Source organism: Hypanus sabinus, unplaced genomic scaffold, assembly GCF_030144855.1.
Source record: "Hypanus sabinus isolate sHypSab1 unplaced genomic scaffold, sHypSab1.hap1 scaffold_670, whole genome shotgun sequence".
NCBI classification, from domain to species: domain Eukaryota; kingdom Metazoa; phylum Chordata; class Chondrichthyes; order Myliobatiformes; family Dasyatidae; genus Hypanus; species Hypanus sabinus.
In genome coordinates this window covers 77,938-103,031 of record NW_026781524.1, presented here as the reverse complement: position 1 = coordinate 103,031, position 25,094 = coordinate 77,938, and the positions used below count along the sequence as shown (strand labels likewise).

At 56.6% G+C, this 25,094-nt stretch overlaps 1 protein-coding gene across 2 annotated transcripts in view; it reads left to right on the top strand.

Moving 5' to 3' along the window:
* Nucleotides 1–25,094, top strand: part of wdr46 (WD repeat domain 46) — a 73,830-nt gene that overhangs the window by 18,216 nt on the left and 30,520 nt on the right. For both annotated transcript variants that reach the window (XM_059962385.1, XM_059962383.1), the window contains exons 4-8: nucleotides 539–651; nucleotides 1,790–1,877; nucleotides 9,328–9,389; nucleotides 13,671–13,775; nucleotides 20,975–21,125. In XM_059962385.1, coding sequence (XP_059818368.1) covers nucleotides 539–651; nucleotides 1,790–1,877; nucleotides 9,328–9,389; nucleotides 13,671–13,775; nucleotides 20,975–21,125 — 519 coding nt within the window. The remainder of the gene's footprint in view (nucleotides 1–538; nucleotides 652–1,789; nucleotides 1,878–9,327; nucleotides 9,390–13,670; nucleotides 13,776–20,974; nucleotides 21,126–25,094) is intronic.

The following is a 25,094-nucleotide window of genomic DNA, read 5'->3' as shown; positions in this document are numbered from 1 at the left end:
CTCTTTTCTTGCTGCTGCCATCAGGTAGAAGGTACAAGAGGTTCAGGGCTCACAGCATCAGGTTCAAGAGCAGTTACTAGCCCTCAGACATCAAGCTCTTGAATAAAAGCGGATAACTAGATTCACCTGCACTTGCCCCATCATTGAGATGTTCCCACAGTTATCTCACTTCATCTCATTATCTCATCTTCCGGTTACATATCGCTATTTATTTATATTTGCATTTGCACAGTTTGTTGTCATCTGCACTCTGGTTGATCTTTCATTGATCCTGTTATCGTTCCCAGTCTATAGGTTTGCTGACTATGCCGGCAGGAGAGAGAATCTCACGGTTGTAAATGGTGATCAATGCAGTCGCACAGCATCCCAAGCAAACAAACCGAATCCGGACTATCTTCTCGATGAGTTTTTGTACTTTAACGGCTGTCCCAAATACGCGCCTCCCCCACAGTAGCAGTTAACAAAACCCACTGAACCGAAACACTGTGTCGCCCACCGATTCGGCAGCATACTGACCTGCCGTTGGTTCACCCCGCAGGGCGAACTGGCTGCCGGGAGGGCGAAAGGAGACCTCCAGAGTCTGCACAAGAAGTCCAAGTACGCTCAGAGACTGGCAGCACGCTTTGACCAGCTGCTGCCCGCCGAAGCAGGGTGAGAAGGGGCAGCGAGGAGGAAGTACCCTCTGATGGCTGAGGAGGGGGGCAAGAGGGATGGGGTGGTCTCAATCGAACAGTGATAGATGGTGAGGAGCGGGTGGGCTCTGACAGTGAGAGGGGGTGAGGAGGGGGTGGTCTCTGACAGTGAGAGGTGGTGAGGGGGGGTGGTCTCTGACAGTGAGAGCTGGTGAGGAGGGGGTGGTCTCTGACAGTGAGAGATGGTGAGGGGGGGTGGTCTCTGACAGTGAGAGATGGTGAGGGGGGGTGGTCTCTGACAGTGAGAGCTGGTGAGGAGGGGGTGGTCTCTGGCAGTGAGAGATGGTGAGGAGGGGGTGGTCTCTGACAGTGAGAGGTGGTGAGGAGGGGGTGGTCTTGGACAATGAGAGGTGGTGAGGAGGGAGTGGTCTCTGACAGTGAGAGGTGGTGAGGAGGGGGTGGTCTCTGACAGTGAGAGGTGGTGAGGAGGGAGTGGTCTCTGACAGTGAGAGGTGGTGAGGAGGGGGTGGTCTCTGACAGTGAGGGGGTGAGGAGGGGGTGGTCTCTGACAGTGAGAAGTGGTGAAGAGGGGGTGGTCTCTGACAGTGAGAGGAGGGGGTGGTCTCTGACAGTGAGAGGTGGTGAGGAGGGGGTGGTCTCTGACAGTGAGAGTTGGGGAGGAGGGGGTGGTCTCTGACAGTGAGAGGAGGGGAGGAGGGTGTGGTCTCTGACAGTGAGAGGAGGGACTTCTCCCTGACAGTGAGAAGTGGTGAGGAGGGGGTTGTCTCTGCTCTACAGGAGGGAGCTTTGCGTCGTTGTGGAGATGTGGCAAAGGGAGAGTGCCGTGCTGCAGGAGACATCATGTTCAGAGATTGCTGTGCTCTGTGAGAGGTGGTGACGAGGCAGACCAGCAGTGTGGGAGGGTCGTTTGTTATAAAATATCAGAATTGAGGTGTGAGGGTCCGGATATGTTCCTGTAACTCCAGACAAGCCACCTCCTCTGTTTACCCTCCGTGGTGCAGTACGGTGAGAACAGCAACTTAGCTGGCAGCCTCTGCTACTCCTAATGCTGCTGGATGGTCACGAAAACACTTAGAAAAACTCCGTACAATACTCCTTCCCCGTACTCACTTCTCACACTCTGTGGTCGTCCGCAGTTTCCTGGAGGCCGATGAGGGAGAGGACACATGCTTGATCCGACAAGAGGATATCGCAGGTGCCGTGGATATCGCAAGCAGCTCAAAGGTCAGTTCTCTCACACCCCCTTGGGCCATGGGTTCCGATGCCCATGAACCAGAAACGATCTGCTCCCTCACATTCTGGAATGACAGATATATACCGTGTTGTCTCGCCTACATAGTTCTTTGACTGTCAATGCTGGTAGTTTAGCAGAATGTTTTGTAAAGCATCATTTGTTTCATCGTTTCATATGACATGCCAGAGAGGTGGGCTTCACAGCTGTGTCTGTGTGTATGCTCGCGTACACTGTCTAATACAGTGAAAAACATGCATGCAGCAAAGTCACACACATCCCCTCACAAATCCCAGGAGACATCCACAGCTCAACCCTCACAAACACCCATAGACAGCATCCACAACTCGACCTTCCCAAACCAAGAGACAGCATCCACAGCTCAACCTTCACAAACCCATAGACAGCATCCACAGCTCAACCTTCACAAAACCCATAGATAACATCCACAGCTCAACCTTCACAAACCCCATAGACTACATCCACAGCTCAACCTTCACAAACCCCATAGACAACATCCACAGCTCAACCTTCACAAACCCAGAGACAACATCCACAGCTCAACCTTCCCAAACCCCTTAGACAACATCCACAGCTCAACCTTCACAAACCCAGAGACAACATCCACAGCTCAACCTTCCCAAACCCATAGACAACATCCACAGCTCAACCTTCACAAACCCAGAGACAACATCCACAGCTCAACCTTCCCAAACCCATAGACAGCATCCACAGCTCAACCTTCACAAACCCAGAGACAACATCCACAGCTCAACCTTCACAAACCCCATAGACAACATCCACAGCTCAACCTTCACAAACCCATAGACAACATCCACAGCTCAACCTTCACAAACCCCATAGACAACATCCACAGCTCAACCTTCCCAAACCCATAGACAACATCCACAGCTCAACCTTCACAAACCCATAGACAACATCCACAGCTCAACCTTCCCAAACCCAGAGACAACATCCACAGTTCAACCTTCACAAAACCCATAGACAACATCCACAGCTCGACCTTCACAAACCTCCAGAGACATCCACAGCTCAGCCTTCACAAACCCATAGACTACATCCACAGCTCGACCTTCACAAAACCCCATAGACAACATCCACAGCTCAACCTTCCCAAATCCCATAGACAACATCCACAGCTCAACCTTCCCAAACCCAGAGACAACATCCACAGCTCAACCTTCCCAAACCCAGATTCAACATCCACAGCTCGACCTTCACAAACCCAGAGACAACATCCACAGCTCAACCTTCACAAACCCCTTAGACAACATCCACAGCTCAACCTTCCCAAAACCCCATAGACAACATCCACAGCTCAACCTTCCCAAAACCCCATAGACAACATCCACAGCTCAACCTTCCCAAAACCCCAGAGACAACATCCACAGCTCGACCTTCACAAAACCCCATAGACAACATCCACAGCTCAACCTTCACAAACCCATAGACAACATCCACAGCTCGACCTTCACAAAACCCCATAGACAACATCCACAGCTCAACCTTCCCAAACCCAGAGACATCTACAGCTCAACCTTCACAAACCCAGAGACAACATCCCCAGCTCGACCTTCACAAACCTCCAGAGACATCCACAGCTCAACCTTCACAAACCCATAGACTACATCCACAGCTCGACCTTCACAAACCCATAGACAACATCCACAGCTCAACCTTCCCAAACCCCATAGACAACATCCACAGCTCAACCTTCACAAACCCAGAGACAACATCCACAGCTCGACCTTCACAAACCCAGAGACAACATCTACAGCTCAACCTTCACAAACCCATAGACTACATCCACAGCTCGACCTTCACAAAACCCCATAGACAACATCCACAGCTCAACCTTCACAAACCCCATAGACAACATCCACAGCTCAACCTTCCCAAACCCCATAGACAACATCCACAGCTCAACCTTCCCAAACCCCATAGACAACATCCACAGCTCAACCTTCACAAACCCCATAGACAACATCCACAGCTCAACCTTCCCAAACCCATAGACAGCATCCACAGCTCAACCTTCACAAACCCCATAGACAACATCCACAGCTCAACCTTCACAAACCCCATAGACAACATCCACAGCTCAACCTTCACAAACCCATAGACAACATCCACAGCTCAACCTTCCCAAACCCAGAGACAACATCCACAGCTCAACCTTCACAAACCCAGAGACATCCACAGCTCAACCTTCACAAACCCATAGACAACATCCACAGCTCAACCTTCCCAAACCCATAGACAACATCCACAGCTCGACCTTCACAAACCCATAGACAACATCCACAGCTCAACCTTCACAAACCCATAGACAACATCCACAGCTCAACCTTCACAAACCCATAGACAACATCCACAGCTCAACCTTCACAAACCCCATAGACAACATCCACAGCTCAACCTTCCCAAACCCAGAGACAACATCCACAGCTCAACCTTCACAAACCCCCATAGACAACATCCACAGCTCAACCTTCCCAAACCCATAGACAACATCCACAGCTCAACCTTCACAAACCCATAGACAACATCCACAGCTCAACCTTCCCAAACCCAGAGACAACATCCACAGCTCAACCTTCACAAACCCCATAGACAACATCCACAGCTCAACCTTCACAAACCCAGAGACAACATCCACAGCTCAACCTTCACAAACCCATAGACAGCATCCACAGCTCAACCTTCCCAAACCCATAGACAACATCCACAGCTCAACCTTCACAAACCCATAGACAGCATCCACAGCTCAACCTTCCCAAACCCATAGACAACATCCACAGCTCAACCTTCACAAACCTGTAGACAACATCCACAGCTCAACCTTCACAAACCCCATAGACAACATCTACAGCTCAACCTTCACAAATCCATAGACAACATCCACAGCTCAACCTTCACAAACCCAGAGACAACATCCACAGCTCAACCTTCACAAACCCCATAGACAACATCCACAGCTCAACCTTCACAAACCCAGAGACAACATCCACAGCTCAACCTTCCCAAAACCCCATAGACAACATCCACAGCTCAACCTTCACAAACCCAGAGACAACATCCACAGCTCAACCTTCACAAACCCATAGACAACATCCACAGCTCAACCTTCACAAACCCCATAGACAACATCCACAGCTCAACCTTCACAAACGCAGAGACAGCATCCACAGCTCAACCTTCACAAACCCCATAGACAACATCCACAGCTCAACCTTCACAAACCCAGAGACAACATCCACAGCTCAACCTTCACAAACCCAGAGACAACTTCCACAGCTCAACCTTCACAAACCCCTTAGACAACATCCACAGCTCAACCTTCACAAACCCAGAGACAACATCCACAGCTCAACCTTCACAAACCCCATAGACAACATCCACAGCTCAACCTTCACAAACCCCATAGACAACATCCACAGCTCAACCTTCCCATACCCAGAGACAACATCCACAGCTCAACCTTCACAAACCTCCAGAGACATCCACAGCTCAACCTTCACAAACCCATAGACTACATCCACAGCTCGACCTTCACAAAACCCCATAGACAACATCCACAGCTCAACCTTCCCAAACCCCATAGACAACATCCACAGCTCAACCTTCACAAACCCCATAGACAACATCCACAGCTCAACCTTCACAAACCCCATAGACAACATCCACAGCTCAACCTTCACAAACCCATAGACAACATCCACAGCTCAACCTTCACATACCCATAGACAACATCCACAGCTCAACCTTCCCAAACCCATAGACAACATCCGCAGCTCAACCTTCACAAACCCATAGACAACATCCACAGCTCAACCTTCACAAACCCATAGACAACATCCACAGCTCAACCTTCACAAACCCCATAGACAACATCCACAGCTCAACCTTCCCAAACCCAGAGACAACATCCACAGCTCGACCTTCACAAAACCCCATAGACAACATCCACAGCTCAACCTTCACAAACCCAGAGACAACATCCACAGCTCAACCTTCACAAACCCAGAGACAACATCCACAGCTCAACCTTCCCAAACCCCATAGACAACATCCACAGCTCAACCTTCACAAACCTATAGACAACATCCACAGCTCAACCTTCACAAACCGATAGACAACATCCACAGCTCAACCTTCCCAAACCCCATAGACAACATCCACAGCTCAAACTTCACAAACCCCATAGACAACATCCACAGCTCAACCTTCACAAACCCATAGACAACATCCACAGCTCAACCTTCCCAAACCCAGAGACAACATCCACAGCTCAACCTTCCCAAACCCTTAGACAACATCCACAGCTCAACCTTCACAAACCGATAGACAACATCCACAGCTCAACCTTCACAAACCTATAGACAACATCCACAGCTCGACCTTCACAAACCCAGAGACAACATCTACAGCTCAACCTTCACAAACCCAGAGACAACATCCACAGCTCAACCTTCACAAACCCAGAGACAGCATCCACAGCTCAACCTTCACAAACCCATAGACAGCATCCACAGCTCAACCTTCACAAACCCAGAGACAACATCCACAGCTCAACCTTCACAAACCCAGAGACAACATCCACAGCTCGACCTTCACAAACCCCATAGATAACATCCACAGCTCAACCTTCACAAACCCCATAGATAACATCCACAGCTCAACCTTCACAAACCCCATAGACAACATCCACAGCTCAACCTTCACAAACCCCATAGACAACATCCACAGCTCAACCTTCACAAACCCATAGACAACATCCACAGCTCAACCTTCCCAAACCCAGAGACAACATCCACAGTTCAACCTTCACAAAACCCATAGACAACATCCACAGCTCGACCTTCACAAACCTCCAGAGACATCCACAGCTCAGCCTTCACAAACCCATAGACTACATCCACAGCTCGACCTTCACAAAACCCCATAGACAACATCCACAGCTCAACCTTCCCAAATCCCATAGACAACATCCACAGCTCAACCTTCCCAAACCCAGAGACAACATCCACAGCTCAACCTTCCCAAACCCAGATTCAACATCCACAGCTCGACCTTCACAAACCCAGAGACAACATCCACAGCTCAACCTTCACAAACCCCTTAGACAACATCCACAGCTCAACCTTCCCAAAACCCCATAGACAACATCCACAGCTCAACCTTCCCAAAACCCCATAGACAACATCCACAGCTCAACCTTCCCAAAACCCCAGAGACAACATCCACAGCTCGACCTTCACAAAACCCCATAGACAACATCCACAGCTCAACCTTCACAAACCCATAGACAACATCCACAGCTCGACCTTCACAAAACCCCATAGACAACATCCACAGCTCGACCTTCACAAAACCCCATAGACAACATCCACAGCTCAACCTTCACAAACCCATAGACAACATCCACAGCTCGACCTTCACAAACCCAGAGACAACATCCACAGCTCAACCTTCACAAACCCATAGACAACATCCACAGCTCGACCTTCACAAACCCAGAGACAACATCTACAGCTCAACCTTCACAAACCCAGAGACAACATCCCCAGCTCGACCTTCACAAACCTCCAGAGACATCCACAGCTCAACCTTCACAAACCCATAGACTACATCCACAGCTCGACCTTCACAAACCCATAGACAACATCCACAGCTCAACCTTCCCAAACCCCATAGACAACATCCACAGCTCAACCTTCACAAACCCAGAGACAACATCCACAGCTCGACCTTCACAAACCCAGAGACAACATCTACAGCTCAACCTTCACAAACCCATAGACAACATCCACAGCTCAACCTTCACAAAACCCCATAGACAACATCCACAGCTCAACCTTCACAAACCCCATAGACAACATCCACAGCTCAACCTTCCCAAACCCATAGACAGCATCCACAGCTCAACCTTCACAAACCCCATAGACAACATCCACAGCTCAACCTTCACAAACCCAGAGACAACATCCACAGCTCAACCTTCACAAACCCAGAGACAACATCCACAGCTCAACCTTCACAAAACCCAGAGACAACATCCACAGCTCAACCTTCACAAACCTCCAGAGACATCCACAGCTCAACCTTCACAAACCCATAGACTACATCCACAGCTCGACCTTCACAAACCCATAGACAACATCCACAGCTCAACCTTCCCAAACCCCATAGACAACATCCACAGCTCAACCTTCACAAACCCAGAGACAACATCCACAGCTCGACCTTCACAAACCCAGAGACAACATCTACAGCTCAACCTTCACAAACCCATAGACAACATCCACAGCTCAACCTTCACAAAACCCCATAGACAACATCCACAGCTCAACCTTCACAAACCCCATAGACAACATCCACAGCTCAACCTTCCCAAACCCATAGACAGCATCCACAGCTCAACCTTCACAAACCCCATAGACAACATCCACAGCTCAACCTTCACAAACCCAGAGACAACATCCACAGCTCAACCTTCACAAACCCAGAGACAACATCCACAGCTCAACCTTCACAAAACCCAGAGACAACATCCACAGCTCAACCTTCACAAACCCAGAGACAACATCCACAGCTCAACCTTCACAAAACCCATAGACAACATCCACAGCTCAACCTTCCCGAAACCCCATAGACAACATCCACAGCTCAACCTTCCCAAACCCCATAGACAACATCCACAGCTCAACCTTCCCAAAACCCATAGACAACATCCACAGCTCAACCTTCCCATGTAAACTTAAATTCACTGAAGCAATAATCACATCACACAGTTCGTTATCCTTTTCAACAGTTTATTTTTTTCGAGCTCAGTCAACAAGAAGCTCGGAGCCAAACATCAGAGAGACAGAATTCCTCTCACTCTCTGGCGGCTCATGTCAAGCTTCTGGCTAACATGCAGAATCGTTACAATTTATCGAATTTGTGCTGTCCTTGACTTCGCACATACTGCATATGGAGCACTCGACTGCCCTAACTGTTGCCTACTCCTAAATTAATTAAAGGAACTTACCTGGCCTTACCTCACTGGTTGCAAGCTCGTCCTCAGCCTCTGCTCGCCAAAGCCTCAAATCTTCACTCCTACCCTGAGCCACTCACACACTGGCCACTCCTCTTCAGTTACCCTTCCTTTTATTTGTCCCTGACAATTATCTCAAGCACTAGCTCCCTCTAATCAACTAATCAACACTCTGTTTAACCCTTCAGTTGCCCTCCACGCTCCTTTTAAAGCAGACTCACCTCAGCTCCTCAGCGCTCTCCTGAGCCCCTCCTCCTCCTCCTGCCACGGTCCCGAGTCCCCGCTCCGTGCTCCTGTAAATCGTGTCTCTGTAAACCTCTGTTGCCATCTGTCTAAGTGTTTTCATCCTTCAGACTTTAATAATATTGAACATTTGTCCACAGCACTTCAATCTCGACCTCACACAGTTTGGACCATACAGAATAAACTACACACGGAATGGCAGGTAAGGGGGCAGGGTAGGGGAGGTATTGGGCACAGTGTGCAGATTCCCAAACCAGACTGAGCAGGGGCTGGTTTCAGTGTCGGGTGATAATGTGAGGGAGAGTCTGGAATAGTGCTGGTTCACACAACATGCTGCAGGAACTCTGCAGCTCAGGGAGCATCTGTGGAAATCAATCAACCGCCGACTTCTCTGGCCGAGACCCGCATCAGGACAGAAGAAGAAGGTAGGGGAGGGGGAAGGGAAGGAGGACTAGCAAGATGATGATAGGTGGGTGGGGAAAATAAAGGGCTGGAATGGAACGAATCAGATAGACGAGGTGAGTGGACCGTGGGAGAGAGAGGGAAGGGTGGGGGGGGCACCAGGGGAAGGTGATAGGCATGTGAGGAAAAGAAATAAAAGGGCAGAGTTGGGAATTGAAGAAGAGGGAAGGCAGAAAGGAAAGGATTACTGGAAATTGGAGAAATCAATGTTCATGCCATCAGGTTGGAGGCTGCCTAACCAGATATTGCTTTTCCACCCTGAGTTATTCCTCACTGGGGAAGAAGGGGAGTCTGGACTGACATGTCGGAACAGCGTGTCATTGTGGGACAGTCTTCGGGTATTCACTGGTGAGCAGGGCTACAACTGTCTTCGTGTTCCTCTACATTTTGTACCATATGGTTTGTCAGCTCTGACATTGTTGTTTTGGAGTAATGCAAAGCATAAAAAGCACGATAAATTACAAGTGTAGAAAAAAGGTAAAGTGAGGTTGTAAAAACACAAAATGCTGGCAGAACTCAGCAGACCAGACAGCATCTATGGGAGGAGGTAGTGACGACGTTTGGGGCCGAAACCCTTCATCAGGAGTGAAGTAGCATGGGATGGTCGAGGGGGGATAAGAAGTAGGGGGGAGGGATAAAGTAGAGACCTGGGAAGTGATAGGTTGGAGGGAAATGGGCTAGGGGGAAGGTAGAGAATTATGGGAAATAAAAGAGAAGGAAAGGTAGGGCTGGGGGGAGATTATAGTGATGGGGGAAAATGAGAGAGAAAGAGAACCAGACTGAAATAATAGATAGGGATGGGGGGTAAGGGGGGGGGGGGGACAGGGGTATCAACGGAGGTCAGTGAGTTGGATGTTCATGCCGGCAGGAAGGAGGCTACCTAGGCAGGAGATAAGGTATTGCTCCATCGACCTGCGTGTGGCCTCATCTTGACGGTAGAGGAGGCCATGGACAGACATATCGGAGTGGGGGTGGTCTGTGGAATTGAAGTGTGTGGCCACAGGGAGATCCCACCACTGCTGGAGGACCGAGCGCCGGTGTTCGGCGAAACGGTCTCCCAGTCTGCGGCGGGTCTCCCCAGTGTGTAAATGGCCACATCGGGAGCACCGGATACAGTATATCACCCCAGTTGACTCGCAGGTGAAGTGGTGCCTCACCTGAAAGGACTGTCTGGGATGGTGGTGAGGGAAGAAGTGTGGGGGGCAGGTGTAGCACTTCTTCTGTTTGCAGGGATGAGTAGCTGGAGGGAGGTCGGTGGGGAGGGATGGGGGGGATGAATGGACAAGGGAGTTGCGTAGGGAGCGGTCCCTGGGGAGGGGAAGATGTGGCTGGTGGTGGCGGAAGTTACGGAGGGTTATACGTTGGGTTCATGGACCATCCAAACACCTGACAAAGGGAAGAAGCCGTTGAGTGAGTGTCTGGCTCTTGGGCCTCTTCCTGGATGCTAGAAATGAGGGGAGGTCGTGCCCTCGATGTTTTATCATGGATGCCAAATTCTTGAGGCATCACCTTTTGGTGTCCTCGATGCTGGGGAGGCGAGTGCCCGGGATGGAGCTGGCTGAGTTTCAAACTTCCTGCAGCTTTTTCTGATCTTGTGCAGTGGCCCGTCCATTGCAACCAGTCAGGATGCTTTCCACGGTACATCTGTGGAAATTTGCGAGACTTTGATGAAGTGTCCTCAAACTCCTCATGAAATATGGCCACTGCCGTGCCTTCAGAGACGGTGACACCCAGTGACCTGAAACTTCTCACCGTTTTCACTGCAGACCCCTCGAGGAATACTGGTGTGTGTTCCCTTGACTTTCCTTTCCTGAATTCCTTGGTCCTTCTGACGCTGATAAAGCTGTTCAGTAATACACCAAAGAAATAGGCCCTCCAGTCCAACTTAGCTGTCCCACGCTTGGCCCAAATCCCTCTGAATATTCTTGCCCACATTCCCATCCCTTTGAATCATTGTAAACAATTGCAGACCTGCTGGTGTCACATGCTCCCTCATTTGTGGATGAACTGTACACAGTCCAAACCCCTTCTGGCTCATCCTTGCCCCGATATTCCGGCTCAGCTTCCACCTCACCTCCTCCCCACCCCTTCTCTCTGACCCCCCTCCCCGACCTTGCTGACCCTCCCCACAGCCAAGTGTCGGCAGCTGTGTCAGGGTGGCCTGCCTGCTGGGTGTTCATGCTCGTGAAGCAGTCCCAATGGGGGGGTTTAAACATGTGAGACAGCTCTGTGACTGGACTGACTGTGTGTGTGGGCTGCAGAGGCAGTGCACGTGTCCCTGTGTCTGTCTGTCTGTCCCTTTCTGTGTGTGTCCACAGGGATGGGAACCAGAGTGGAGTGGTTGTGGAGACTGGAAATTCAGGAATCAAAAGGCAAATGTGCAGATAATGTTCTGAGCTGTGTATATTATCCTCGGAAAGGCAGATGAGCTCAGGACATGGAGTATGATATTGGAGCCGTTACTGTGACATCGTTGCAGGAGGAACAGGACTGGCAGTTCAGTCCTAAGGGGTCTACAGCTATGTTGAGAGCAAAAGAATTGAAAGGGACAAAATTGGTCCTCTGGAAGATCAGAACAGTAATCTATACATGGAGCAAAGAGAGATGGGGAAGATCTTAAATGGGTTTTTTGCCTCTGTATTTACGGAGGAGATGCACAAAAGGTCTATAGAAGTGAGGGAAATCAGCATCAACTTCATGGACAGATTACAGAGAAGGTGGTGTCACTATCCTGAGGCAAATCAGGGTAGATAATTTCCCAGGGGCTGACAAGGCATTCCTCTGGACCCTATGGGAGGCAAGTGCAGAAACTCCACAGGCCCTAGCAGAGATATTTAAATCGTCCTTAGTGCCAGAGGATCGTAGGATATCTAATGTTTAAGAAAGGCTCTAAGAATAAACCTGGAAATTACAGGCCTGTGGGCCTGACAACAGTACTGGAAAAGTTATTGGAAGGTATTCTGGGGGACTGGGTATGAGTATTTGGGTAGACATGACCGTATTAAGGATGGTCGGTACGGCTTTGTGCATGGTAGGTCGTGTCTACCCAATCAAAAACCAGTTTTTCGAGGGAATTGCCAGGTAAGTGGATGAAGGCAAGGCAGTGGATGGTGTCTATTTGACAAGGGCTCGGGTGGGGGGGCTGGTCAAGAAGGTTGAGTCGCTTGGCATTCAGGATGAGCTAGTAAATCGGAGCAGACATTGACTTTTTGGGAGAAGCCAGAGAGTGGTAGCAGATGGTTGCCTCTGACTGGAGGCCTGCGACTGGCAGAATGCCGCCAGGATGGGTGTTGTTGTCAATGATGTGGATGGTTACGTGATTTAACTAGATCAGCAAATTTGTGGATGGGGCGTGTACTGGACAGCGAGGGAGGCTGTCGTGGCTTGTAGCTGGAGACAACAGGCTGAAAAACAGCAGAGAATTTAATAAGTGTGAGGTGCTGCACTTTGGTAGAACCAACCAGACCTTACACAGTGGACAGTGGGGCACTGAGGAGCGCGGTAGAACAGAGGGGGATAGGAATGCAGGTCCATCGTTCAAGAAAGTGGCAGCGCAGGTATGGAAAGCCTTTGGCAGATTAACCTTCATAAATCATTGTACTGAGTAGAGGAGGTGGGATGCTGTCTTGAAGCTGTATAAGACAGTGGTGAGGCCTAATTTGGAGTACAACATTATGATGGGTATAGATGGGGTAAATGCAAGCAGGCTTTTTCCACTGAGGTTGGGTGGGATGATAACTAGAGGTCATGGGTTAAGGGTGAAAGGTGAGAAGTTTAAGGGGAACATGAAGGGAAACTCCTTCAGTCAGAGGGTCATGAGAGTGTGGAATGAGCACCAATGGTGCACGCGAGCTTGATTTCAACGTGTGGATAGCAGGGTATGGTCCTGGGAGTCAGCATTTTAAATGGTTTGGCACGGACTAGATGAGCCGAACAGGTTGTTTGTTGCTGTACATTTCTATGATACTATGACTGTGTGTGCGCAGGGACTGCACTGACCCTGATCTCTCCCTGTCCTCAGGCACCTCGTGCTGGCTGGGCGCAGAGGACACGTGGCCGCGATGGATTGGCACAGCAAGCGGCTGCTGTGTGAGATAAATGTCATGGAGCGTGTCAACGACATCCGGTACGCACCCATGTCTCCCCTCCCTTCCCTTCTGGGGCTGTTAACGTATGCACATCCATCCACACCTCCCGTGCCGACAGGCTTATCCACGTACCAGTTTCTGTGGTATATACCACCGTGTACCCCACAGATTGTCTGTACACCCACACCCCTGTCTGGTGACCACAGTACCCATCTGTCTGTCAGACGTCAGACCCTCTGTGATCCACGCTGCCCCCCCCACCCCGGCAACCCTGTTACCAGCTGCACCCCCCCCCCCCCGGCGACCCCGTGACCAGCTGCTCTCCCCCCCCCCCCTCCCACCCCGGCAACCCTGTTACCAGCTGCACCCCCCCCCCCCCCCGGCGACCCCGTGACCAGCTGCTCTCCCCCCCCCCCCCACCACGGCGACCCCGTGACCAGCTTCTCCCCCCCCCACCCCGGCGACCCCGTGACCAGCTGCTCCCCCCCCACCCCGGCGACCCCGTGATCAGCTGCTCCCCCCACCCCGGCGACCCCGTGACCAGCTTCTCCCCCCCAACCCCGGCGACCCCGTGACCAGCTGCTCTCCCCCCCCCCCCACCCCGGCGACCCCGTGACCAGCTTCTCCCCCCCACCCCCGCCGACCCCGTGACCAGCTGCTCCCCCCCCCCCCATCCCGGTGACCCCGTGACCAGCTTCTCCCCCCCACCCCGGCGACCCCGTGACCAGCTGCTCCCCCCACCCCGGCCACCCCGTGACCAGCTTCTCCCCCCCACCCCGGCGACCCTGTACCAGCTTCTCCCCCCCACCCCGGCGACCCTGTACCAGCTTCTCTCCCCCACCCTGGCGACCCCGTGACCAGCTTCTCCCCCCCACCCCGGCGATCCCATGACCAGCTGCTCCCCCCACCCCGGCAACCCCGTGACCAGCTTCTCCCCCCCCCACCCCGGCAACCCCGTGACCAGCTTCTCCCCCCCCCCCCAACCCCGGCGACCCCGTGACCAGCTGCTCCCCCCCCCCCACCCCGGCGACCCCGTGACCAGCCCCCCACCCCGGCGACCCCGTGACCAGCTTCTCCCCCCACCCCGGCGACCCCGTGACCAGCTTCTCCCCCCACCCCGGCGACCCCGTGACCAGCTGCTCCCCCCACCCCTGCGACCCCGTGACCAGCTTCTCCCCCCGGCGACCCCGTGATCAGCTTCTCCCCTCCCCCCCACCCCGGCAACCCCGTGACCAGCTGCTCTCCCCCCCCGCCCCGGCCCCGTGACCAGCTGCTCTCCCCCCCCCCCCATCCCGGCGACCCCGTGACCAGCTGCTCCCCCCCACCCCGGCGACCCCGTGACCAGCTTCTCCCCCCCACCCCGGCGACCCCGTGACCAGCTTCTCCCCCCCACCCCGGCGACCCCGTGATCAGCTGCTCCCCCCCCACCCCGGCGACCTCGTGACCAGCTGCCCCCCCCCACCCCGGCGACCCAGTGACCAGCTGCTCCCCCCACCCCGGCAACCCCGTAACCAGCTTCTCCCCCCCCCACAACCCCGGCGACCCCGTGACCAGCTGCCCCCCCCATCCCGGCGACCTCGTGACCAGCTGTCCCCCCCATCCCGGCGACCCCGTGACCAGCTGCTCCCCCCACCCCGGCGACCCCATGACCAGCTTCTCCCCCCCACCCCGGCGACCCCATGACCAGCTGTCCCCCCCATCCCGGCAACCCCGTGACCAGCCCCCCACCCCGGCGATCCCGTGACCAGCTGCTCCCCCCCACCCCGGCGACCCCGTGACCAGCTTCTCCCCCCCACCCCGGCGACCCCGTGACCAGCTTCTCCGGCGACCCCGTGACCAGCTTCTCCCCCCCCCCACCCCGGTGACCCCGTGATCAGCTTCTCCCCCCCCCACCCCGGCAACCCCGTGACCAGCTTCTCTCCCCCCCCACCCCGGCGACCCCGTGATCAGCTGCTCCCCCCCCCCCACCCCGGTGACCCCATGACCAGCTTCTCCCCCCCCCCCCCCCCCCCCGGCAACCCTGTGACCAGCTGCTCTCCCCCCCCACCCTGGCAACCCCGTGACCAGCTGCTCCCCCCACCCCGGCAACCCCGTGATCAGCTTCTCCCCCCCCCCCACTCCGGCGACCCCGTGACCAGCTTCTCCCCCCCCTCCACCCCGGCAACCCCGTGACCAGCTGCTCCCCCCACCCCGGCGACCCCGTGACCAGCTTCTCCCCCCCACCCTGGCGACCCCGTGACCAGCTTCTCTCCCCCACCCCGGCGACCCCGTGACCAGCTTCTCCCCCCCCTCCACCCCGGCGACCCCGTGACCAGCTTCTCCCCCCCCACCCCGGCGATCCCGTGACCAGCTTCTCCCCCCCCACCCCGGCGACCCTGTACCAGCTTCTCCCCCCCCCACCCCGGCGACCCCGTGACCAGCTGCTCTCCCCCCCCCCCCCCACCCCGGCGACCCTGTACCAGCTTCTCCCCCCCCACCCTGGCGACCCCGTGACCAGCTTCTCCCCCCCACCCTGGCGACCCCGTGACCAGCTTCTCCCCCCCACCCCGGCGACCCTGTACCAGCTTCTCCCCCCCACCCTGGCGACCCCGTGACCAGCTTCTCCCCCCCACCCCGGCGACCCCGTGACCAGCTGCTCCCCCCCCACCCCGGCGACCCCGTGACCAGCCCCCCACCCCGGCGACCCCGTGACCAGCTGCTCCCCCCCCTCACCCCGGTGACCCCGTGACCAGCTTCTCCCCCCCACCCTGGCGACCCCGTGACCAGCTTCTCCCCCCCCCACCCCGGCGACCCCGTGACCAGCTGCTCCCCCCCCCCACCCCGGCGACCCCGTGATCAGCTTCTCCCCCCCCCCCCACCCCGGCAACCCCGTGACCAGCTGCTCCCCCCACCCCGGCGACCCCGTGACCAGCTGCTCCCCCCCCCCACCCCGGCGACCCCGTGACCAGCTTCTCCCCCCCCACCCCGGCGACCCCGTGACCAGCTGCTCCCCCCCCCCACCCCGGCGACCCCGTGATCAGCATCTCCCCCCCCCACCCCGGCGACCCCGTGACCAGCTGCTCCCCCCACCCCGGCAACCCCGTGATCAGCTTCTCCCCCCCCCCCCACTCCGGCGACCCCGTGACCAGCTTCTCCCCCCCTCCACCCCGGCAACCCCGTGACCAGCTTCTCCCCCCCCCCCAACCCCGGCGACCCCGTGACCAGCTGCTCCCCCCCCCCCCACCCCGGCGACCCCGTGACCAGCCCCCCACCCCGGCGACCCCGTGACCAGCTTCTCCCCCCACCCCGGCGACCCCGTGACCAGCTTCTCCCCCCACCCCGGCGACCCCGTGACCAGCTGCTCCCCCCACCCCTGCGACCCCGTGACCAGCTTCTCCCCCCGGCGACCCCGTGATCAGCTTCTCCCCTCCCCCCCACCCCGGCAACCCCGTGACCAGCTGCTCTCCCCCCCCGCCCCGGCCCCGTGACCAGCTGCTCTCCCCCCCCCCCCCCATCCCGGCGACCCCGTGACCAGCTGCTCCCCCCACCCCGGCGACCCCGTGACCAGCTTCTCCCCCCCACCCCGGCGACCCCGTGACCAGCTTCTCCCCCCCACCCCGGCGACCCCGTGATCAGCTGCTCCCCCCCCACCCCGGCGACCTCGTGACCAGCTGCCCCCCCCCACCCCGGCGACCCAGTGACCAGCTGCTCCCCCCACCCCGGCAACCCCGTAACCAGCTTCTCCCCCCCACCCCGGCGACCCCGTGACCAGCTGCCCCCCCCATCCCGGCGACCTCGTGACCAGCTGTCCCCCCCATCCCGGCGACCCCGTGACCAGCTGCTCCCCCCACCCCGGCGACCCCATGACCAGCTTCTCCCCCCCACCCCGGCGACCCCGTGACCAGCTGTCCCCCCCATCCCGGCAACCCCGTGACCAGCCCCCCACCCCGGCGATCCCGTGACCAGCTGCTCCCCCCCACCCCGGCGACCCTGTGACCAGCTTCTCCCCCCCACCCCGGCGACCCCGTGACCAGCTTCTCCCCCCACCCCGGCGACCCCGTGACCAGCTTCTCCCCCCCCCCACCCCGGTGACCCCGTGATCAGCTTCTCCCCCCCCCACCCCGGCGACCCCGTGACCAGCTTCTCTCCCCCCCCACCCCGGCGACCCCGTGATCAGCTGCTCCCCCCCCCCCACCCCGGTGACCCCATGACCAGCTTCTCCCCCCCCCCCCCCCGGCAACCCTGTGACCAGCTGCTCTCCCCCCCCACCCTGGCAACCCCGTGACCAGCTGCTCCCCCCACCCCGGCAACCCCGTGATCAGCTTCTCCCCCCCCCCCCACTCCGGCGACCCCGTGATCAGCTTCTCCCCCCCCCCCCACCCCGGCAACCCCGTGACCAGCTGCTCCCCCCACCCCGGCGACCCCGTGACCAGCTGCTCCCCCCCCCCCACCCCGGCGACCCCGTGACCAGCTTCTCCCCCCCCACCCCGGCGACCCCGTGACCAGCTGCTCCCCCCCCCCACCCCGGCGACCCCGTGATCAGCATCTCCCCCCCCCACCCCGGCGACCCCGTGACCAGCTGCTCCCCCCACCCCGGCAACCCCGTGATCAGCTTCTCCCCCCCCCCCACTCCGGCGACCCCGTGACCAGCTTCTCCCCCCCTCCACCCCGGCAACCCCGTGACCAGCTTCTCCCCCCCCCCCCAACCCCGGCGACCCCGTGACCAGCTGCTCCCCCCCCCCCCACCCCGGCGACCCCGTGACCAGCCCCCCACCCCGGCGACCCCGTGACCAGCTTCTCCCCCCACCCCGGCGACCCCGTGACCAGCTTCTCCCCCCACCCCGGCGACCCCGTGACCAGCTGCTCCCCCCACCCCTGCGACCCCGTGACCAGCTTCTCCCCCCGGCGACCCCGTGATCAGCTTCTCCCCTCCCCCCCACCCCGGCAACCCCGTGACCAGCTGCTCTCCCCCCCCGCCCCGGCCCCGTGACCAGCTGCTCTCCCCCCCCCCCCCCATCCCGGCGACCCCGTGACCAGCTGCTCCCCCCACCCCGGCGACCCCGTGACCAGCTTCTCCCCCCCCACCCCGGCGACCCCGTGACCAGCTTCTCCCCCCCACCCCGGCGACCCCGTGATCAGCTGCTCCCCCCCCACCCCGGCGACCTCGTGACCAGCTGCCCCCCCCCACCCCGGCGACCCAGTGACCAGCTGCTCCCCCCACCCCGGCAACCCCGTAACCAGCTTCTCCCCCCCACCCCGGCGACCCCGTGACCAGCTGCCCCCCCCATCCCGGCGACCTCGTGACCAGCTGTCCCCCCCCATCCCGGCGACCCCGTGACCAGCTGCTCCCCCCACCCCCGGCGACCCCATGACCAGCTTCTCCCCCCCCACCCCGGCGACCCCGTGACCAGCTGTCCCCCCCATCCCGGCAACCCCGTGACCAGCCCCCCACCCCGGCGATCCCGTGACCAGCTGCTCCCCCCCACCCCCGGCGACCCTGTGACCAGCTTCTCCCCCCCACCCCCGGCGACCCCGTGACCAGCTTCTCCCCCCCACCCCGGCGACCCCGTGACCAGCTTCTCCCCCCCCCCACCCCGGTGACCCCGTGATCAGCTTCTCCCCCCCCCACCCCGGCGACCCCGTGACCAGCTTCTCTCCCCCCCCACCCCGGCGACCCCGTGATCAGCTGCTCCCCCCCCCCCACCCCGGTGACCCCATGACCAGCTTCTCCCCCCCCCCCCCCCCGGCAACCCTGTGACCAGCTGCTCTCCCCCCCCCACCCTGGCAAACCCCGTGACCAGCTGCTCCCCCCCACCCCGGCAACCCCGTGATCAGCTTCTCCCCCCCCCCCCACTCCGGCGACCCGTGACCAGCTTCTCCCCCCCTCCACCCCGGCAACCCCGTGACCAGCTGCTCCCCCCCACCCCGGCGACCCCGTGACCAGCTTCTCCCCCCCACCCTGGCGACCCCGTGACCAGCTTCTCTCCCCCACCCCGGCGACCCCGTGACCAGCTTCTCCCCCCCCTCCACCCCGGCGACCCCGTGACCAGCTTCTCCCCCCCCACCCCGGCGATCCCGTGACCAGCTTCTCCCCCCCACCCCGGCGACCCTGTACCAGCTTCTCCCCCCCCCACCCCGGCGACCCCGTGACCAGCTGCTCTCCCCCCCCCCCCCCCACCCCGGCGACCCTGTACCAGCTTCTCCCCCCCACCCTGGCGACCCCGTGACCAGCTTCTCCCCCCCACCCTGGCGACCCCGTGACCAGCTTCTCCCCCCCACCCCGGCGACCCTGTACCAGCTTCTCCCCCCCACCCTGGCGACCCCGTGACCAGCTTCTCCCCCCCACCCCGGCGACCCCGTGACCAGCTGCTCCCCCCCCACCCCGGCGACCCCGTGACCAGCCCCCCACCCCGGCGACCCCGTGACCAGCTGCTCCCCCCCCTCACCCCGGTGACCCCGTGACCAGCTTCTCCCCCCCACCCTGGCGACCCCGTGACCAGCTTCTCCCCCCCCCCCACCCCCGGCGACCCCGTGACCAGCTGCTCCCCCCCCCCCCACCCCGGCGACCCCGTGATCAGCTTCTCCCCCCCCCCCCCACCCCGGCAACCCCGTGACCAGCTGCTCCCCCCACCCCGGCGACCCCGTGACCAGCTGCTCCCCCCCCCCACCCCGGCGACCCCGTGACCAGCTTCTCCCCCCCCCACCCCGGCGACCCCGTGACCAGCTGCTCCCCCCCCCCCACCCCGGCGACCCCGTGATCAGCATCTCCCCCCCCCCACCCCGGCGACCCCGTGATCAGCTGCTCCCCCTCCCCACCCCGGCGACCCCATGACCAGCTGCTCCCCCCTCCCTGGCAACCCCGTGACCAGCTTCTCCCCCCACCCCGGCGACCCCGTGACCAGCTTCTTCCCCCCCCCCACCCCGGCGACCCCGTGATCAGCTTCTCCTTCCCCCCCCCCCGGCGACCCCGTGACCAGCTTCTCCCCCCCCCCCCCACCCCGGCGACCCCGTGATCAGCTTCTCCCCCCACCACCCCGGCGACCCCGTGACCAGCTTCTCCCCCCACCCACCCCGGCGACCCCGTGATCAGCTGCTGCCCCCCCACCCCGGCAACCCCGTGACCAGCTTCTCCACCCCCCACCCCGGCGACCCCGTGACCAGCTGCTGCCCCCCCCCGCCCCCGGCGACCCCGTGACCAGCTGCTCCCCCCACTCCCAACCCAGTGGTGTGACCCATATCCTGTGCTCTTTCCCCCCAGGTGGCTGCACACAGAGACGATGTATGCGGTGGCCCAGAAGAAGTGGCTGTACATTTACGATAACCAGGGTGTGGAGCTGCACTGTGTGAAGAAGTTCAACGACGTGCTGAGGATGGAATTTCTGCCCTATCACTTCCTGCTGGCCACCTGTGTGAGTGTCTCTCTCTTCCTCTCTCTCTCCAGGGACCCGGAGCAGAGCTACCTTTCCACCCGCTGTGATCTACTGTCTGTTTTAAACAAAACTACTCTTCTCCAAATCATGAGCATTAGCTGCTGTAAACCGTTCCCATCACCAGAGGGTGATGCATTTTTACCCAGTGGATGGACCATTTCCACTACCCAACCGGGTAGTTTTACAAAAATGTTTGTTGTAACTTTGCAATTCTACAAGTGAACAATAATAACGTGAACAAATTTAAAATCTTTCCATCACTACCTGGGATGACATTTACAACACCTCCAGTTCTCTGCATTATCAGACAATCAGCCTGGGTGGCACCCTCTCTGTCCGTCTCCAGCACCACAAATAACCATACTTACTAGAGTTAACTATCTTATGGTCTTATAGCAGCAGAATTAGGCCATTTCGTCCATTGAGTCTGCTCCATAATTTCATCATGGTTGATTCTTTTCATCTCTCAGCCGTAATCTCCTACCTTCTCCCAGTTATCCTCTAATTCCTTAACTAATTAACGACCTGCTAACTTCTGCCTTAAATATACCCAATGACTTGGCCTTCACAGCCACCTATGGCAATGAATTCCAGATCTGCCACCTATAATTCCTCCTACTCTGAGGCTGTGTTCTCTGGTCTTATACTCCCCTCACCATAGGAAACATCCACTCTATTGAGGCCTTTGAACATTTGATAGGTTTCAATGAGATTTCTTCCCCCCCCCACCCCCCAGTCTCTGAATTCCGCTGAGTACAGGCCCACAGTCATCACACACTCCTTTCAATCCGGAATTAGTTTTTGTGAAACTCCTTTGAACCCTCTCCAATGTCATTATATCTTTTCTTAGATAAGAAGCCCAGGACTGTTCTCAGTTTAAAGTGAGGCCACACCAGTGCTTTATAAATTGCACCTTTGCTTTTATTTTCTGGTCTTCTCAAAATAAATATTAACATTTCATTTGCTTTCCTCACCACAGACTTGGCCTGCAAATTAACCTTTGGAGAATCCTGCAGAAGGACTCCCAACTCTCTGTGCCCTTTTATTTCTTCTCCCAAAGTTCATGACCATTCACTTCCAGACATGGTGTACCATCTGCCACTTCTTTGCCCGATCTCCTAATCTGTCTTAAGTCCTCCTGTAGCCTTCTTGCTTCCTCAACACTACCTGCCCCTCCACCCATCTTCATATTATCCACAAACTTGGCCACAAAGCCATCAATTCCATCATCCAAGTCATTGACATATCATGTAAAAAGGATTGGTCTCAACCCAGCCCTTTGTGGAACTCCACTAGTCACTGGCAGCCAACCAGAAAAGGCTCCCTCTATCCCCACTCTTTGCCTCTTGCCAATCAGCCATTGCTCCTATCTTTCTTGTAATAACAGGGTTCATAACTGGGTAAGCAGCCTCATGTATGTCACCTTGTCAAAGGCCTTCTAAAAATCCAAGTACATAACTTCAACTGATTCTCCTTTGTCTATCCTGCTTGTTAACTCTTCAAAAATTCTAACAAATGTCTCAGGCAAGATTTTCTTTTAAGGAAGCGGTGCTGAATTTAGCCTATTTAATCATTCATCTCCAAGTACCCTGAAAACACATTCTTAACAGTTGACTCCAACATCTCCCCAGCACGGGGTCAGACCAGCTGGCCTGTCATTTCCTTTCTTCTGCGTCTATCCCTTCTTGGAGTGGACTGACATTTGCAATTTCCCAGTCTCCCGGAACTATTCCAGAATTTAGTAATTTTTGGAATATCCATTACTAATGTCTCTACAATCTTTTCTGCCACTTCTTTCAGAACTCTGGTGTGTAGTCCATCAAGCCCAGGTGTTTTTCTCCTACCTCAGATCTTCCAGTATCCCAAGATTTGGCAGCTTCTGCCCCTGACACCTGGAACTTGTTGCACACTGCTAGTGTCTTCCACGGAGAAGACTGATGCAAAGTACTTCATCAGCCTGTCTGTCACTTCCTTGCCCCCCCCCAGTACTACATCTCCAGCATCATCTTCCAGCAGTCTAATATCTACTGTAACATCTCTTTTACACTTTATCTGAAAAAGCTTTTGGAATCCTCTTTAATATTATTGACTAGCTTACCTTTGTATTCCATCTTCTCCTTCTTTGACCTTTCTCATTGTCTTCTGTTGGTTTTTAAAAGCTTCCCAATTTTCTAACTTTTCAGTGATTTTTGCTCTATTATCTGCCCTCTCTTTGGCTTTGTCAACCACGATTTCGTTATCCTGCCTTGGGAATACTTCTTCGAGGTGTATCTATCCTGCGCTTTTCGAATTGCTCCCTGAAGCTCCAGCCTTTGTTGCTGTGCTGTCATCCCTGTTGGGTTTCCTTCCAATTCCCTTTACTCCACTTTATCTCCTCCTCTCAAATCTGATCATATCATGATCACACTTCCCTAAGGCTCTCTAATCAATTCCGGTTTATAGGTAGGCCTCCGTTAGTCTCGATAGATCACGGATTTGCACCTTGGGAAGTTTCCAGGGCGCAAGCCTGGGCAAGTTTTTTTTTAATGGAAGACTGGCAGTTGCCCAAGCTTCAAATCTCCCCTCTCCACTCCACCAATGTTGTCCAAGGGAAGGGAATTAGTCCGGTTTATATGCAGTACCCAAACCAGATTAGCTGATCCCCTGGTGGGCTCAACCATGAGGTGCTCTGAAAAGCCAACTCGTAGGCATTTGACAGGGCCCCTCTTTTTCCCAATCTACCTCATGCCTACCTAAACATCTCTTAAAAGCCGCCTACGTATTTGCGTCCGCCACCATAGCAGGCAGCGCATTCCAGGCATCTGCGTCTCTGAGTGAAAAAACCCTTACCCTCGCGTCGCCCTTCAACCTGTCCCGTCTCAGCTCTCGGGTGTTAGACATTTCATCCCCGAGAAACAGGTGCTGTCTGCCAACTCTATCTATGCCTCTCTAAATCTCTCTCAGAGAAAGCACCGAAAGTTTATCCAGCCTCTGGTGACAGCACGTGCCCTCTAAACCAGGCAGCATCCTGGTAAACCTCTTCTGCACCTTCTCCAAAGCCTCAACATCTGTTCTGCGCTGACCAGAACGCCTAACCAGACTTTTATAAAGTTGCACGTGACCTCCTGACTTTTGAACTCACTGCCTGGACTAATAAAAGCAAGCGTTCCATAAGCAGCCTTAACCACTCTATCGATCGCTGTAGCCACTTTCAAGGCGCTGTGAACTCGGATCCCAAAATCCCTCTGCTCCACAACACTACTAAGGACTGACTCCTTGCTTTTTTCCCACCTCACGTTTCTGTGTTGCTCCTGACCAAGTATAAATAGGCAAGGAGCAGCCGCAATGTGAAAATGGACTGCAGCCTCACACACTCTGTGTACACATAGTAAATTGTCTCTTTCAGCCCACGGAAGCAGCAGGTCATCAGAAGACCTGTGCAGAACAGGAGACTCGGAGCAGAATTAGGCTACTGCCATTCCATCGTGGCTGACTTATTAATCCTGTCAATCCCATTCTCCTGGTTAACCTTCCATGCCCTGACTAATCAAGAACCGATCAGCCTCTGCGTTAAATACACCCAGACGACTCGGCCGCCACAGCTGTCCAGGGCAGTGAATTCCACAGATTCACCACCCTCTGGCTAAAGAAATTCCTCCTCATCTGCCTTCTATTTTGAGGCTGTGCTCTCTAGTCCTTGACTCTCCCACCACAGGAAACATCCTCTCCACATCCACTCTGTCTTGGTCCTTCAATATTCGAACATTGAAGACAGAAGGACAGTGCACACAAACTATTCCCGGGGTAGAAGTCAGGCAGCCCCTGTAAGACATAGTAGAATTAGGCCATTTGGCCCGTTGAGTCTGCTCCGCAATTCAATCGTGGCTGATCCTTATTCTCCTCCTCAGACCCATGCCCCAGCCTTCTCCCCGTAACCTTTTGATCCCGTGTCCAATCAAGAACCTACCA